Consider the following 17,430-nt stretch of genomic DNA (forward strand, 5'->3'; position numbering starts at 1 on the left):
CTGTTACTGAGTGTGTTTACTGAATAATTTCATTACTGCTGTCAGATTTTGGTAAGAATTTTACTCACTGGGTTTACATGCAGTGAAGTATGACTTTTAGTTTATCCAGTAGCAATGTAGTAGCATTTAAACAACTCAAAAGGACTGTTGTATTTAAACTATTATACTGACTAAGTAGTGCTGGTAACCTACTTCCTACAATATAAACCATTTATTATCATCATTATCAACTCAAACTCAAAGGAAGCTTTATTGGCATGACAAATAAGGACTTTCGTATTGCCAAAGCTGTAATAATTATCTGTGTACAGCTACTCTGAAATCATTGGGTGCAATGCAGCAACACACCCCAGACAGGGCGCAAATCCATTGCGGGCCTTCTGCCTTTCCCCTTCTTGCCCCTCAGACATAGCCAACCATGTCTGTATGACAAGTCAGTAGTACTGACATGAATTCAAATTCTGGATCCCAATGGTAGTGGGCTATTGCAGCTTACTGCTGCGCTACACGAGCACTATATAAACCATATATTTCTATTATATATATAAATCCCTCTTGTATTTTTGTATTGGTGATTGATGAGAAGCACAGTGGAGTTAAGGTTATTAGCTTCTAATAAACAGGGTCATTAAAGTTAACAAAAATGTAAGAAAATCTAAGTAAAAATGTTTTTTGGGGCGCTCAGGTGCGCAGTGTTGACATTTCGAGCTTGCGAGTTCGAATCTTAGCTGTGTTATCGGCTGATTAAGCACCTGTATGGTTTGCACCTAGATTGGCACGTCAGAGGGAAGGAGAACCAGAGAGATTTCTCATAACTGCTGAAATTACGACCTCTGCTGGCATTGACATTACATGGTGAATTAATGAATGAGAAGTGTTGCATCCCATCATAGACACAATAGTGATGACAAGTTTACTTTATGCATACACTTTAGTACTGTAGTATGTGATTTGGGATCATATTACCCAAGCTTGGGTATACTGCTAAAGTCAAAAGTTGACATACTCTTGTAAGAGACATGCATGTCATAACTGCCTTGATTTCTATTAGTGAATATGAATTTTTTTTTATAATTTTGTTGTGGGTTTATGACAGGATTTAAAAATATGTTAAACACACACATTAATATTTGTTTATACTGTATTTATGCTGTATATAGTGTTTATACTGTATTCCACTGTATTCAGCTAATGTAATAGGCAAGCTTCTAACAACTCTGTTTTGATAAGCATTTTGCAAAACCTGTTTACTGGCACATCCTGAACTATTTCATCCCGTCCAAATATTCTTGATAGGTCTAAGGTGGGGACTTTTAAAAGACCATTCCAAAACCATGTTCACTATGTGTTTTGGTTTATTCTGATTGATCACCCAGTTACATTATAGATTATTTTAAATGTTCTTCTCTTTTTATGCAATGCAAGTTCTCTGGTTGGAAAACAGTCCCCAGAACATACTACTACCACCACCACAGTAGCTAGAATGTTGATGGGTTTTAACTTCTCATATTTTCTCTTTTGAACATATTTCTGGTTATTAAGGCCAAGTAACTTTTATATACCTTTGTTTTATCTCTACAGAATTTTCCAAAAATCGTTCTTTGTTCATGTAATAAACAACAAACTTCAAGCTTTAAGGTTGATTTTGAAATATATTCTTCCGTCTTGCATGGCAGCTACTGAGCCCATGACTCTGTAATGCTTGCTTGACTGTGCACAGTGACATTTGTGTTGCTGTAGCTTCAAATGTGTTCCATACCTGTTACTGATGGTTATATATATACCTCTCATTATAAGGTTATAGTTTGGGATGAACTAATGGGTGCAGTCCAACTATCGCCATTTATGTGTGTTGGTGTGGGTGTGTGTATATTAAAAAGCACTTAAGTACTTAAGAAGGTAACAATAGAATCATTCACACTTCACACAGGTGCTAAACTTCAGTATTATTGGCAAATGTTGGTGAGTTCTATACAATAAGTGATTTATTGTACAGTATATACTAAAATGTTTAACATTTTACTGGATGTGAATAAACAATTTACACTAAAGTAAAGTAATGTGAAGTTTACGTGGTTAACCTGTCAGGCACTTGTGAACATTTGTACATGCACTTTTGTTTAAGCTATTGTGGACTTGGTGCATTTAAGATTATGAATCTAATGTTTACTTTATTTAAATGACAGTGGGTGGTTTTGGTAAAGCTGATACTTGTAAATGAAATATTGCATAAAGATGTATGATACAGTCTTGATAGCCAATAGTAATATTAGTAACATTTTTTTCACATACTATAGTTGCTACACTTTATTTTATTTTTTAAGAATGCTAAAAAAATTTAGCCTGTTGTAAGACCCTGCACTCCCATTGGTACTCTCTAACCAGAACTAGCCTGCCTTTTTACACAACCACGAAATTATTCACAATAACTTTCAACTAATGTGGAGAGGTTAGGCTGTATAACAAATTCATGTTTGTGTGCAGCAAGCAAATGTGTATGTAAAGGAAATTTACTGTTGCATTTGTGACTTTTGGTGGCATGGTGGCGCCAGTCACTATGTGTTAGGTTTGTGGGTTTCCCTCCAATACTAGTAACTAGGTGGACTAGACTGGCTGTTTGAAGTCTTTCTTAGGTTTAGGTGATTGAATAGGTGAGTGAGAAATGCTCTGCGATAGACCATCACAGTGTCCAGGCTGTATCCCCACTTTACACCCAGTTTTTCCAGGCTCTGGACCCACCCTATTCTGATCAGACTAAAGTTATTACTGTTAGCTAATTTAAGATCTTTGTCTCTTAATACATCTTTAGTCCCCACTACCGCCAAGTTGCCACTGTTGGCCCCCTGAGAAAGGCCCTTAACCTTAAATTGCTGGCCTGGTAATTTGGTCATCGGCCACATGTCATAAATGTAGATTAATAGACATTGATTTGAAAAATCACATCAACATGAAACCCTCAGTACTGGTTCCAGAACTAACTGAATTTAAAAAAGAAGACAATGTTTTTTTGGGGGGCAGCATGGTGGTGCAGTAAAATGATTCCTCAAAACTTAGGTTTGATCTTTGCTTATGGTCACTCTGAGGCTTTTTACATTATATTCACTTGGTTTGTTTAAGTGGTGTTTAGGTGTTCTTAACCCCAGTGTTTTCAGGAGGCACCAGGCCCAGTGCATCCCAGACCAGGGTTAACCAGTTTTTAAACAATTGTTATTAACATTATATGGTGATGGTATATCCTTGATACCTTAAAGTCTCATAGTTTAGTCTTGGTCAGTTTCCACACATCAAATGTCTCCCTCATCACACAGCGGCTATCAGTCAGAAAGGGTGAGGGCCAGCACATGCTTCCCCTGAAGCCATGTCACTGCTGTTATGTAATGTACATTTCTGTGCAAATTAGCTTACAAACACTAGATTGACGAGTATCAATTTAAAATGATGGGGAGAGAAATACACTCTCTGCAGCTCCAGGTGTAGAGCAGGTTATACTATCTTGAGTTTCTAGTTACAAGTAACTTCAGGGTTGTTGGGTTCAGAATTTGTGATTCCTGTAATAGAAGGTGAAAGCTTTGTTGGACAAGAGCCCAAAGTTTTACTTAATTGTGAAAAGGGGCTATTGTGTAACCCAAAACCTTCAGTACTCTGTTCCTGAACTAACATAAACCCACAAAAAGCTTAAAAACATAAAGAAGAAATGTGTAAAATAAATAGTGTGATTTAAAATTAAAATGTAATTCTGGTTTTGACAAAAAGTTCAGTGAACATTCATGAGAGTTAAAGCAGTTTAATAATGGGTCAGTGATGGAAAACAGGAAATGAGTGTAGGCTTAAGAACAGAAGCACAAGCAAATCTAGTTTGAATGGAAAACCCCCTTTATTACGTAATTGAGTGCTTAACAAACCTGTACTGTATACATTCAGCTAGATTAAAGTTTCCTACATTTGTGTGTCAAGGTTCACTGCAAAAATGCAACTTTACTTCATTATTATCTAAATTTTAATTAAAGCACATGCAGGCCACAAGTGCATTATCAAAAACTGGATTTTTTTTTTGTGCCTCACAGTTTATTGTGCATTAGTTTGAATATAGTCCACCACATTTTGAAGAAACTCAACAACAAGGGCTGTTCATTTACCAATTTATTTATATTTTATAAGACATGATTTTCTGGAATTGTTTTTATTAATTATTATTACACCACCATATGACCAAAAGTATCTAATCACCTAAAAATGAGCTTGTTGGACCACCAGTTTTAAAACCATAGGAAGAAATTTGGAGTTGTGCCCCTTTCTGGAAAAGGCTTTCCATTAGTGAAGTGTGTCTGTGAGATTTTGTGCCCTTTCAGTTAACAGTGCATTTGTGAGATCAGGCACTGATGTTGGATAAGAAGGCCTGGCTAAAATTAATTAATGCTAATGGTGGAACATGTACATGTTTTTTGCAAACTAAACATGTGCTTAATAATTTGGGTGAGCAGTGATTTTCTTTATTGTTTATTTTTATTTAAAACTGGAGGTTTTTGCAGATCTTTTGCTGTTACCACATTTCATAAGTAAATAACACAAACATTCTAATAATTCCAAAGCGTTTACTATTTTTTCAAGTGTCTTGTTAATCTTCAGTCTTAAAAGGCTCCTTGGATCTTTCTGTTTCAGTTGTCTAGTCATTCCAGTAAAAAGCACACAATAAACAACCAAAGATTGTCGTTCTTTTTGCAGTTTATAGGCACACGACTGTAGTATTCGATTCTAAGCCCTATGCGATGGAGATCTTAATTGTCTACTCAGTTTACACTAAACATCAAGAACAACAAATCATCTCCTTACAGACTTTTTACACAAAAATGTAATGTTGTTTTATAGTAAAATGCATGAATTATGAAAGAAATCACCTTGCCCACAATCCTGTACATTTAACCTGTTGCTGTTGAAAAAAATAACAACCAAAAGTTAAAGTTGGTGTGCAATATTACTTGTATGATTGTAAAAATGGTAATACTAGTTTATAGATGTTTATATGTCCCTAAATGTGCTCTTAACAATGACGATGTTTCAGTGATATATGTACCAAGAACAGAGTTTGTATTGTTACACATGTCCGTGAACCACATTTTACAGTCGTCTGATAATGGTCTGTTTCTGATTGTAAGAATCCAATAAATTTAACTGATGACATCATGGTGTTGGAGTTGTTTATAGACATGATGTTGCTGATGATCATAACTGACTGTTACTTTGTGTAAAATGACTGATATAATACACATGCTGAACTATACGACGGCGTATTAGGGCCACTGTAAAACATTATATTTTTTTAAGTCAAAATTATTTCGAGAATAAAGTTGTATGAGTTTTGATTTCAAGACTTAAGTCGAAATGATTTCGAGATTAAAGTCGAAATATCCTTGTGCAACCTCCTTGTGTTAAAATGAGAGACGTTCATGATTTAGTAAAGTAATACTTTCACAAACAAAGAAATCCCCAATCTCCTGGCACATCAGTACCAGTTTGTTATTAGTGTAAGGATGCTGAAACGGCTTTGCAATAAACTGTGTTTATTTAGAAGAACGTGTGCCACTGGTGCACTCGGCATCTGCGTTGTCGCCAGTAATTCAACCGAGCCTTATGGACTCGTACGATAAATTAAAGCTGTTTGGCATTGCTATAAATAGTTGCATTGACTGATTTAGTCATCATGTCATGTGGATGGAAGCGTACAATACAAAAAAAAGTAATAATCGCGGGTTACTGGATAACCACAGTAACATTGGAGGCGGCCCTCAGCGCTCGCATGCCGATCCAGGTACTGACACCTGTGCTTCTCTGAACTTACAAGCCAACGACGGCTGCACACTCTTTGGTATACTATTTGGTATAATATTTCGACTTTATTCATAATCATTTCAACTTTATTCTCGAAATTGAAACTTAAACATATTTTTTTTTACAGTGGCCCTAATCTGCCATCGTAGAACTACGCAGTAATGCAATCAGAATTTTTTACTGGCAAATCTAAAATGAAGGGCAACCTTGGTACTAATAATTTAAGAAGGTTATAAAACACGCTTTTTGTGGTTAATAGGCTTAATCCCACACTAACAACAAGACAAAAGTACATTTTGAAATTTTTAAACAAATATATATACAAAACTATATATTACAATTTTTGCCATGCCTGGGAATTCTTACAAACTAAATATAACTGAATAATGTAACCATTCCATTTTCTTCTGTTTTAATGCTCTAATTAATACTAAAACTAAAAAATAACAAATGTGGTAATGTTGAAAAATATGTCATTTTATGTTATATTTATGTTTTACCAATGCTTTGCTCTGGTCAGGGTTGCAGTGGGTCCTAGTATCCTGCAATCACTATGCACAATGCAGCAACACACTCTAGACAAGACATCAATCAATTGTGTGGCTTTGGCTTCTCTCAGACATAGCCATTCATGTCTATATGTAGACGCCTGACCAGCCAATAGCACAGCTGTGTATTCGAACCCTGAATTCCAGAGGTAGTGGCCCGAGCTGAATGTATCGTTGTGCCTCCCGTGCGCTTACTATAAAACAGTCTTTATACCTCAAACATAGATAAAGCTAGTTTGGAAAGATGCTCTGTTTACTTTACAAAATACTTCAGAAGGCATACCAATGTGCTCAAATACAAGGGTCAAAAGTTGTGTTCCTGTTGGAACACAATTTCCTGTTGGAACACAAAACTGTGTCCTAGATAAGCCAACAGTCCACGGATACCTTTAACTTTCAATTGTCTCTGTCCCAAAGCCAGACGAGATGGGGCTATTAATGAATAGAACCTCTTGTAATTTGGCCAAAGCTGCAAGAGAGGATGGAGGAGGCTCCTCCCTAGAGTCTCTAGAACTATATCCCTGATCTGACCATCTAGACGGTCTCTTCCCTGAGACATCTTCTTCCACCTCACTCTCATCGATCTCTACCGGCTGGGATGGCTGCGTATCCCAAGACAAGTAGTTGTAATCGTCCAGTGAGGGTGGAGGGACGGCCATGGCAAAGGATGCCAGCGAGACCTGCAGGTTTTGCAGTTGCACGAGGCCTTCTTCAACATCATCAGCAGAGCAGCCATCAGCTGGCGATCGGCTGTTCATGTGCAATCCGTTCCTGCTGGGTGATAACGATTCCTGTAGTGCAGGTTCAGCCATGAGCCAGGGTTGACTCTCAATGCCAGGAGGCTGCGCACCAACCGTGTAGATACCAGAAGGTGGTTCTATGTCAGGACAAAGGGAATACACTTGGTTGTGTGCTGGATGGATACCCAAAACAGATGGCTCCTCAAAAAGCTGTTCTAATTCTGAGTTTAGATAAGGTATTTCAGTGGTCCGCACACTCTGGGCCTGATCCATATCATGCATCTCCACCTCACACTCATAGACAGAGGGTCCGCCGTTGAGCACAGGGTCACACTGAAGAATTGACGGGGTACACTGGTCGAACAAAGGAGTGACTTCTGATTCCACCACTGCATCTTCACTCTCCAGGCACTCCTTTTCAAACCAGTCTGGATTCTCTAACTGATAGGCCTGGAAGGTCTCGATAGCATCCCTCAAGGCTTTACCTGAGGGGCAGTTAAAATACTCATCGATGCCAATTCCCTCAATAGTGTGCACTCTCCCCTGCTGATATTTTTCCTGATCCAGGACTCGAAAGAAGAGCTCTTCAAAGTGCTTCATGAGCTTGTACTTGACTGCCACATCAAACATCGATGGCACATCATATTCGGCACTTACGTCCTCAAAATAAGCCACCAGGTACTTGCCATGAGAGGCAGGCCGCTGCATGTCGGGTGTGATGAGTTGCAGGGCGGGGGTCAGCATGTCTCCCATGGTTGAGCAGACGTCCTCGCGCAGGTGGACCCGAGGCCCCCCACAGATGGCACCCCACTTGGCTTGCATTCCTTGTGAGCACAGGACCATCACCTTGCCGGAGGACTGCTCTATGCGACGCATCTGAAATTCGATCCATGGCAGGCGGCCCATGGCTCCGATAGAAGCAGTGTCCAGTAGGTCCAGGTAAACCTCTGTGCCACATTTAGCCCTCAAAAAGGCACAGAGTTTAAGCACTATTTCTGTGTATTTGGGGTGGTCCCTTGAGTAGATAATCAACACTGGTTGCTTAGTAGTTATAGGAGTTGGGGGAGGGGGGAGTGGTGTAGGCTTTATTTCTGAAATTGTAAACATAAAAATATATATGTTATACAATTCATACAAATATATATGTTATCATTTTGGTCAATGCTTGGCCATTTTGTTCACAGAGAGCATTTCTAAATAGTAACCAGAAGATACAACTGACCATTATTATTGATTGGAGGCTATTTGGTAGAACGTGCTTTTCTGCTATTTTTTTTTTTTTTTTTTTACAAAAGCAAGTAAAATGAACAGGCATTGCTCTTATAGAAAATAAATACTAAAGATAACACAATTTACACGTCTTTTATAGGTCTGGTGACAACTTTTAGATGTATCTGTAGAAGCTGATTTTAATCATTGTACTATGCGAATCAAGAAATTAGCACCAATGTGTCAGGAAGGTTTGTTTGTATAAAGTAATAATTGAGTAATGTATTGTAACGCAATGTTTATTTGTAACTATTTATTTATTAGGATTTAACATCATGTTTTACACACTTTGGTTACATTCACATTCACCTCACTTGCATGTCTTTGGACTGTGGGAGGTAACTGGAGTTACCGGAGGAAACCCAAACAGACAAGGGGAGAAAATGCAAACTCCACACAGAGAGGACCTGGACCTCCTCACCTGGGGATCGAACCCAGAACCTTCTTGCTGTGAGGCGACTGTGCTGCCCGTTTATTTTTAATGAAGCAATTAAAATGTCTGCCATGTAGTCTGATCTAAGCTCATGTAAAATGTGTGACTCAAAGAACAAAAATATTTGCCATTACTTACCCTTTCTACACTTCCTGCAGCATAAACCAACAGCCAAAATGAGACAAAGACCACAGAGTACAATAAACAGCACCACAAAAATCGTCCAAGTCTTATCGGTGGGTGGTGGATGTTTATCTGTTTAAGAAAGTCAACACAATACTTATGTAAAAAACAAAGTACTGTTTATGTTATATGTATTTTATCTAAAAAATTAAATAAATTAAACATTTAATACCTGGATTACATATGTTAAATGTTCTCTCCTTTCGCAAGCAGTCATTTCCACACTTCATAAAGAAGGGCTGGATCTAAAATTGCATTAAGCCATTTAGAAATAATGTGTATACAGTTTATACATTTTATACAATGTGATAATGTGCATCATAGTTGAAGGTATAAAGTCTTACTTGAGCAACAAAATTGCAGCATGTGGGTGGCCAAGCGTCCAGGTCAAAGGTAACATTTAGGGAAGAGCTGTTGTTCTGTGCAAAAGAAAAGATAGACAAATAATATGATCCAATATCCAATATGATACTGAAGAAGCACTGTAAGTAGATTAGAACATTTGCTAAATGCTGTAAATGAAATTGTAAGAAGCAAAAAAGGAAATTAGCACAGATGTACTACTTCACCAAAACAACTGCAAGATATCTTGGACCAATGTAAATATTTAGTACTTAATATTCAAAATCTCAAAGTTTTACTTATAATCAGACATTAACACAACTACCAGCTGGCTGATCACAGGCCTGTAGAATTTACTGCTTAAGCTTGGAGCTTATGGACACTCAAATGTTTTGATGAATTCAGTGTGAAGGGACCAGGTATTTTACTTATTGAGATATAATTATAATTTTCACTTTGATGATGAGGGCTATAATTTGTACACACAGCTGGACAAAATTAGACTTAATTTATTTTCATTTTCATTGTATAATGTGACAAAAGGCAAGGATTCCGATATGATGTGATCATTATTTTAGGCATTGTGTACCTCTAATTTAACCTGCAGCCTTCACAACTGTGATGGTAAATACATGAACACATACATGAAGAAATTCAACAGTTCTTTTTATGCAATAGCACAATAACAACAATACAATACTGTAATGTGCATGTGTTTAAAGTGTCAAACCTTATTAATATCCACAGCTTTTCGTCTATTATTGCACCTCACAATGACATTATAGGTTCCTGAATTTTCTTCAGTCTTGAAAGTAACATCGAGTGTCCTGTTATCTGGCCCTGACTTCACCATGGTAATGTTGGGCTGCCAGAATTCTCCTGTGCAATACAGAGATACAGTAGTCATTACATTTAAATGCAGTGGTGCATGAAAGCAGTGTGTGATAAAATAATTAGTGCACACAAATGATTTTCCTCTGAGTAAATAAAATCCTGTGCCAGGTGTTTACTCACCTCTTTCAATACAGATGCGAGTCTGTTGCATAGAAGGGTGTGTACAACCTGTAGTTGTAGATACAATTTTATAAAAGCATATAAAAGCATTCTGTATTAGTAATGAGCACAGGTGCTGATATATAGAAGTCCAACTCATATCATATGAGTGCCTATAATTTTGGAAATGCTTTAAAAATAGCATTTGCTTCCAGAATGTAATGGTATTTTTGGAATCTATTTTTTCATCTACCTGTGCAGTGTTTCCTGTGGCACTGGCTGCCACAAAGTCATAATAGAAAATATTCAATCCACCATGCTTAACAGCAAGCATTTAATTAAATGCTGGGTTTTTTTTATACTTTTGGTGATCAGTACACATCACTTGTTTCCAGAACGGCTTTGGCTTATTTGTGTGCTCTTTTGCACAGATGTTAACTTTTGTGATAAGGTCACAGATAAGGGTTTTTCATCTTTGTGGGTCATGTTTGTGCAAGCAGCCTCTCACAAAAGACCACTAATGTCTTAGTTTCAGCTTCATGCAGGCTCTGCTACAATATGGGGCTTTTGCTTTGCCTTTCAAGCCAGAAGTTTCATAGCTCCCTTTAAATTTTAAACAATCAAACAAGTTCAAAAACATATGGCTCATCTGTGCACCACAACAAACAGATGACTGCAAACAGGACTGCAAACTTATTTAAATGTTGGCAGTTCGATTGTGACGTATGTAAAATTACAATTAAAGACATTTTTTTCACAATAAACAAGAATTATATTCAAAAATGAATACTCTAATAAACTTTTTGTTTTCATTTTAAATTTGGCAACTAGTCAGCATTGTTGCACATGAAAATAAAACTGAAATACATTCAGTAAGGACATTTAAATAATTTAAAGTATAATGCTCACTGATATTGTAAACACAAATGCATTTAAAGTGAATCCTGTTTCAATTACGCTGTAAAGGCAAACATTTCACAGACTGATTTAGTACTTTCTCAAATAAATGTTATAAAAGATTTACTTACGTGGCACAGTAACAGTTTTTGACAAGTTGTAACCAGTCTGGTCTATGTTTGGCTTGGGAAGGTTGGCAACAGACACCAAATATTCCATCTCTGGCTCAACAACCACTTTGTCCAGTGAAAATGACCACTGCAGTTAAAACACCCAAGCACATTTTTAAGATATTAACTTTTTTTAAAAATAAAGATAATCCTAAAGTGTGGTTGATGTGTTTTATGTCTTACCAGTTCACCATTTGCATTTATCATAGACTGAAACTTCTGGAGAAAAATGTAATGGACGCACAAGTGTCCACCACTGGCTACCTCCATCACCTGAAGTTCAGTTCCATTCAAAAAGGAAATGCTCCCTAAAAGAAATGCATCCATTGCATGTATATTCATCATTAAAATAAGCATATTTTATTTCAATATTAAATATTTAGTAATTGGTATGGTAGTATGACTTGTGATTATATTTCTTTGTCAAAACAGTTTTATAAAATAATTGTGGATTTTCTAAAAATCTTTTGAGTTAAATCTATACAAACAGCAACTTAAGATTACTGATTGTGTAGAATAAATTCAGTAAGTGTTCAGACCCCTTTAACTTTGTTATGTATTTGATTTTAAATGGATATAATTGCCATTTTACACATATAATCACATCAAATAAAAAGTACTGATATACAAACCATCATCTCTTGCTTTCCACTGTGCCATAATTACTGGCACCCAGTCTCCATTCTTGTCCATCTTGACATCTACATGCACCTTCAGATCCACTGGGCCACTGGGAGTGAACTGATTTGGTTTCAGCCATCCTTTATATATACAATTATCTAAAAAAACATTAAACAAAACATATAACTATACTCACATATCAGTGCTTATGCTGTGTGTAGTTATTTAGTGTCTGTAACTCCGTATTGATATAAAAATACCTACTTATAGTGGCTTTACAAGACAGATCCTGAAACACAATAAAAACATTTATTTTAATGACATAAGGTATGGACTGTTCTCAACCTTTTTCAATTTAAAGATCACCAATTAATTACTACTAAAGACACACAAGCTGAATGCAATTTCATTCCTACCAATTAAAACAATGCTGTACTGAAAGGAACTGTTGAACATAAATAATTGTGCGTTATTCTTAATGTTTCTTTTTAAAATGTTTACAAAACATACATACTTTCTTTTACATTGCATTGCACATGGCTGTCTAATAAGTTCAGGCAAACTAGTCCTATGTACTGTAAAAAGTCAGCTTTAGTTAAAAACAATAGATTCAGATTATTTTCAGACCACTTGGCCTTTTGCACACATTATTATGTTGTGGACTTGATTTTGAAAGGAAATACTTGCCATTTCTACCCATCAATATACACTAATCACAAATTACAGAAACACCTAGGTTTTTCACTGGTTAATTTAAAAAAATAATTAAAAAATAAAGAATCTAAATACTTTTGTAAATAAAAGTTTTCAGTTTTATTTATTTTTTAATTATTTTTTTTAATTAACCAGTGAAAAACCTAGGTGTTTCTGTTTTCCTTTGTAGACGCCCTCTTGGCAGCCATTACAGCTGCAAGTTTTATCCATTCTTTATGGCAAATTCTCTCAAGCTCTGTCAGATTTGATGTTACGCTTCTGTGAACTGCCGTCCTCAGGTCTCTCCACTGCTGTTTAAAGTGTTTAGGCTTTGACTTGGCCATTCAGGGGCATTATTAAACTTGCCTGAAGTCATTCCAGTGTTGTTTTGGCAGTATGATTTAGGTCATTGTCATGTTGAGAGGTAAACTGTCAGCCCAGTTTAAGTTTGCGTGTACACCCCTATAGCATGACACTGTCACCACCATGTTTCACCATAGGGATGGTATTAACCAGACATTGTACCTGCTGTTCCAATTTCCACAGTGGCTTCAGTAATGCCACTCTGACATAAAGACCTGATTGATGAAGTGCTACAGAGATAGTTTCATTTCATTTCATTTTCATTTCTGCATTTAGCAGACGCTCTTATCCAGAGCGACTTACAGAAGAGCTTCCATAGTGAACATTTCATTTCTCAAGTTTAAGTATACAACAGTCGAAGAACACAAATCTGCTAAAACCTGTTAGAACCAAAGTGTATTTTTTTTTTTTTTTGGAAATGGAAAAAAAATGTTAGTAAATAAGTACAAGTCAGCTTAAGTGCTTAGTAAAAAGGTGGGTTTTTAATCGTTTTTTAAAGACAGCAAGAGACTCAGATGTTCGGACAGTTCGGTTGTCTGTCCAACAGTGATCACATCCATTGAGTGACTATTGGGTTCTTTCTTACCTCCCTGACAAAGGCTCCTACTTTCCATTTAAAATGTATTAAGGCCACTATGGTCCTTGTAACCATCAAAGCCTTACATTTAGTAGAGATCAACAGGTGTTTTTTTGTCCTGACAATGTAGTGTAAATTTTGGGCCTCATAGACTATGTACAATCAATTCAAATTGCAAGTGGACTACAGTTAAGTCCTAGACACATCTAAAGACTAGACTTGACCACAATTTGGAGTGCCAAAGCAAAGGGTCTGAATACGTTTATTAAAACAATTTCAGCTTTTGATATTTAATACATTTTTCAAAAACTCTAAAAACTTTACTTTGTCATTGTGGGTGACCAACTGTAAATTGATGGGTAAAATGGCAATTATATACATTTAAATCAACATAAACACAAAAAAGCCAAGGGGTCTGAATACTTTTTAAAATCCACTGTATAATCACTATTGAGGAATAAGTTACATTATAAAACTTCAAACATCACCAAATTAATATTCTATTCTATTTCAGAAAACTCTTGTCTCTTGTCTTTGAACTGTGGGAGGTAAAAAGAAGCTCCCGGAGAAACCCACGCAGTCATGGGGAGAACGTACAAAGTCCACACAGGAAGACCCCAGAACACTTTACCTGGGAATCGAAACCAAGACCTTCTTGCTGTGAGACCACAGTGCTACCCACTGAGCCATCGTGCCACCCAATGAGGATATTTCTAAAGTTTCACCCCTACACTAACCAAAATTAAACAAAAAGTCAAATAATGATTAGACACAAAAACAATGAACACGAAAGTAACCCCACTTTACACTTTTGGTTTAATTTCTTTAAGTTAAGTTTATGAAAAGAATTTACTGTAAAATAAACAGTCTCACTTGTTTTGACTTAGCTATTTATCATTTTTAGAGAATGTTATATAAAATAATGTCGAAAGTGCTTAATAGTACACATCAAGGAATTTTGGCTGTGATTGTTAGAGATAAACGTCAGCAGCTTATTGTTTTTACTCTAGTAGCCGGGCGGCATGGTGGCTAAGTGGGTAGCACTGTCGCCTCACAGCAAGAAGGTCCTGGGTTCGATTCCCAGGTGAGGTGGTCCGGGTGCTTTCTGTGTGGAGTTTGCATGTTCTCTCCGTGTCTGCGTGGGTTTCCTCTGCGAGCTCCGGTTTCCTCCCACAGTCCAAAGACATGCAAGTGAGGTGAATTGAACAATACAAAGTTGTCCATGACTGTGTTTGATATAAAACTTGTGAACTGATGAACCTTGTGTAATGAGTAACTACCATGTAAAACATGACATTAAAATCCTAATAAACAAACTCTAGTAGCCAATATTTTAATAAGCAAGTCATTTAACAAGTAGGCCAGCCATGTTGTTGTTTGTAAGATGTAAAGAGGGGCTCTTTGGGGCATTTCTTAATCGCTATTTAGAATTTTGAAGAGGAATGCAGACAAACTAGCATGGCTTAAGATACATTTATATTGTAAACAGTTTTGTTTTATTGTGTTCACCAGTATTAATATAAACTGGAAAAACACACTTACACTTACCCCTTAATTTCAAAAACTAACTTTAACGTTTACATTTTCTTTAAAAAACGTTTTACAATGCCAACAAAAAGTAAGAATAGTATCAACATAACCGCTTCTAATACATTATCTGTGAAACTTGCTAAAGTGTAACATGCTAATAAAACGTCAGGCTTCTCACCTTCTGAGTGCAGTTCAGAGAGGAGCTATTAGCGATGTGTAGAGCTGATGCCCGGGTTATACAGAGCGAAAACAAAGCCGCTGTTAAACACAGCAAAGCCATACTGCTCTCATGGTAAATTTTAATTCCTAAACACTAATGCTGTGTGTTGTTTTTTAGCTTTAGTTTCGGGCTGCTTGAGAGTCGGAGCAGTGGAATATGGCGAGGTGTTTTGGTAGGCGAGATAAAATACCGAAAACTTCCTGGACTTTATGTAAATGTGAGTCAGTGAAGTCGGTTACACCTGCCTTACTGGAAAGACCTTCCTACACTTTCTTAGAAGTGCTCAAAACGGAAGTATTTTTACCTGCTAAGCTCTTTTCTCACACATGCTTTTATTAAGACGACATTTTTTTGCGTTTTTCGCGTAAACATTGGTCGTTTTGTTAAATAAATTCAGTAGTTGCTTGTGTTGTTTCGGTTGTAACCGTGTATACGCTTGTAACTGTGTATTTACATTTAGGCCCTTCACATAGCGTTGCACCTCCCAAATACCTTTATGATCCCTACACAGGCGCCCTACATGGGTTCCAAAAACAATTCTATAGGCAACCTGAATTCAGATTTACCTGAGGCCATTTACAGCACTGGGGCAAAAAGGCAAAAAACAATTCTATAGGCAGCCTGAATTCAAGATTTACCTGAGGCCATTTACAGCACTGGGGCAAAAACAATTCTATAGGCAACCTGAATTCAGATTTACCTGAGGCCATTTACAGCACTGGGGCAAAAACAATTCTATAGGCAACCTGATTTATTTGAGGCCATTTACAGCAGTGGGGCAAAAACAATTCTATAAGCAACCTGAATTCAGATTTACCTGAGGCCATTTATAGCACTGGGGCAAAAACAATTCTATAGGCAACCTGATTTATTTGAGGCCATTTACAGCAGTGGGGCAAAAACAATTCTATAAGCAACCTGAATTCAGATTTACCTGAGGCCATTTACAGCACTGGGGCAAAAAAACAATTCTATAGGCAACCTGAATTCAGATTTACCTGAGGCCATTTACAGCACTTGGGCAAAAAAAACCCCAATTCTATAGGCAACCTGAATTCAGATTTACCTGAGGCTATTTACAGCACTAGGGCAAAAAAACAATTCTATGAGCTACCTGAATTTAGATTTACCTGAGGCCACTTACAGCTCTGGGGCAAAAAAACAATTCTATAGGCAACCTGAGATTTACCTGAGGCCATTTACAGCAGTGGGGCAAAAAACAATTCTATAGGCAACCTGAATTCAGATTTACCTGAGGGCATTTACAGCACTGGGGCAAAAAACAATTCTATAGGCAACCTGATTTACCTGAGGGCATTTACAGCACTGGGGCAAAAAACAATTCTATAGGCAACCTGATTTACCTGAGGCCATTTACAGCACTGGGGCAAAAACAATTCTATAAGCAACCTGATTTATTTGAGGCCATTTACAGCAGTGGGGCAAAAACAATTCTATAAGCAACCTGAATTTAGATTTACCTGAGGCCATTTACAGCTCTGGGGCAAAAAAACTATTCTATAGGCAACCTGAATTCAGATTTACATGAGGCCATTTACAGCACTGGGGCAAGAATGGAGGAGTTTGTACCATACAGCAACTGGGGTTATAGAGAACTAGCTAATCATAAAAATATATGATCAATTTAATGACTTAAGTACTGCAGCCATACACATTGCTAGAATATGTATAAAATATATGTATAAAATATGTGTAAAATCCTATAAAGTATAATTTTTTTAAAATTTTTATAACAAAGTTATATAAGCTGTTTTAAGAGTGTTTTCTTTGTTGAAACTAAATTTGAGATAGGCCTGTTCCTGTTCCAGCATGACTGCCCTGGTGCACATAACCATGTACATAAAGACATTTAACGAGTTTGGTGTGGAGGAACTACACAGAACCTGGACCTCAACCCGAATGAACACATTTGGAAAAACGTTGGGGAGCGCACTATGTAATAATGCCCATGGTTTTAAAATGGGATGTCCAACAAACTTTTGATAATTAGGTGTCCACATGCAT

The 17,430-nt window shown here is 36.9% G+C and overlaps 1 protein-coding gene across 1 annotated transcript; it reads right to left on the reverse strand.

The window, feature by feature from the left end:
• Window positions 1–6,116: 6,116 nt before the first annotated feature.
• On the reverse strand, window positions 6,117–15,465 carry il17ra1a (interleukin 17 receptor A1a). The gene is made up of 11 exons (XM_063008974.1): window positions 15,364–15,465; window positions 12,287–12,311; window positions 12,034–12,180; window positions 11,585–11,709; window positions 11,363–11,489; window positions 10,356–10,403; window positions 10,072–10,220; window positions 9,344–9,418; window positions 9,172–9,244; window positions 8,955–9,071; window positions 6,117–8,205 (listed from the first exon to the last, which is right to left on the reverse strand). The coding sequence occupies exons 1-11, from the start codon at window positions 15,463–15,465 to the stop codon at window positions 6,764–6,766; spliced, it is 2,430 nt and encodes an 809-aa protein (XP_062865044.1). The 3' UTR covers window positions 6,117–6,763.
• Between the last annotated feature and the right edge of the window lie 1,965 nt (window positions 15,466–17,430).

The sequence above is a fragment of the Trichomycterus rosablanca genome, chromosome 1 (genome assembly GCF_030014385.1).
Source record: "Trichomycterus rosablanca isolate fTriRos1 chromosome 1, fTriRos1.hap1, whole genome shotgun sequence".
NCBI classification, from domain to species: Eukaryota; Metazoa; Chordata; class Actinopteri; order Siluriformes; family Trichomycteridae; genus Trichomycterus; species Trichomycterus rosablanca.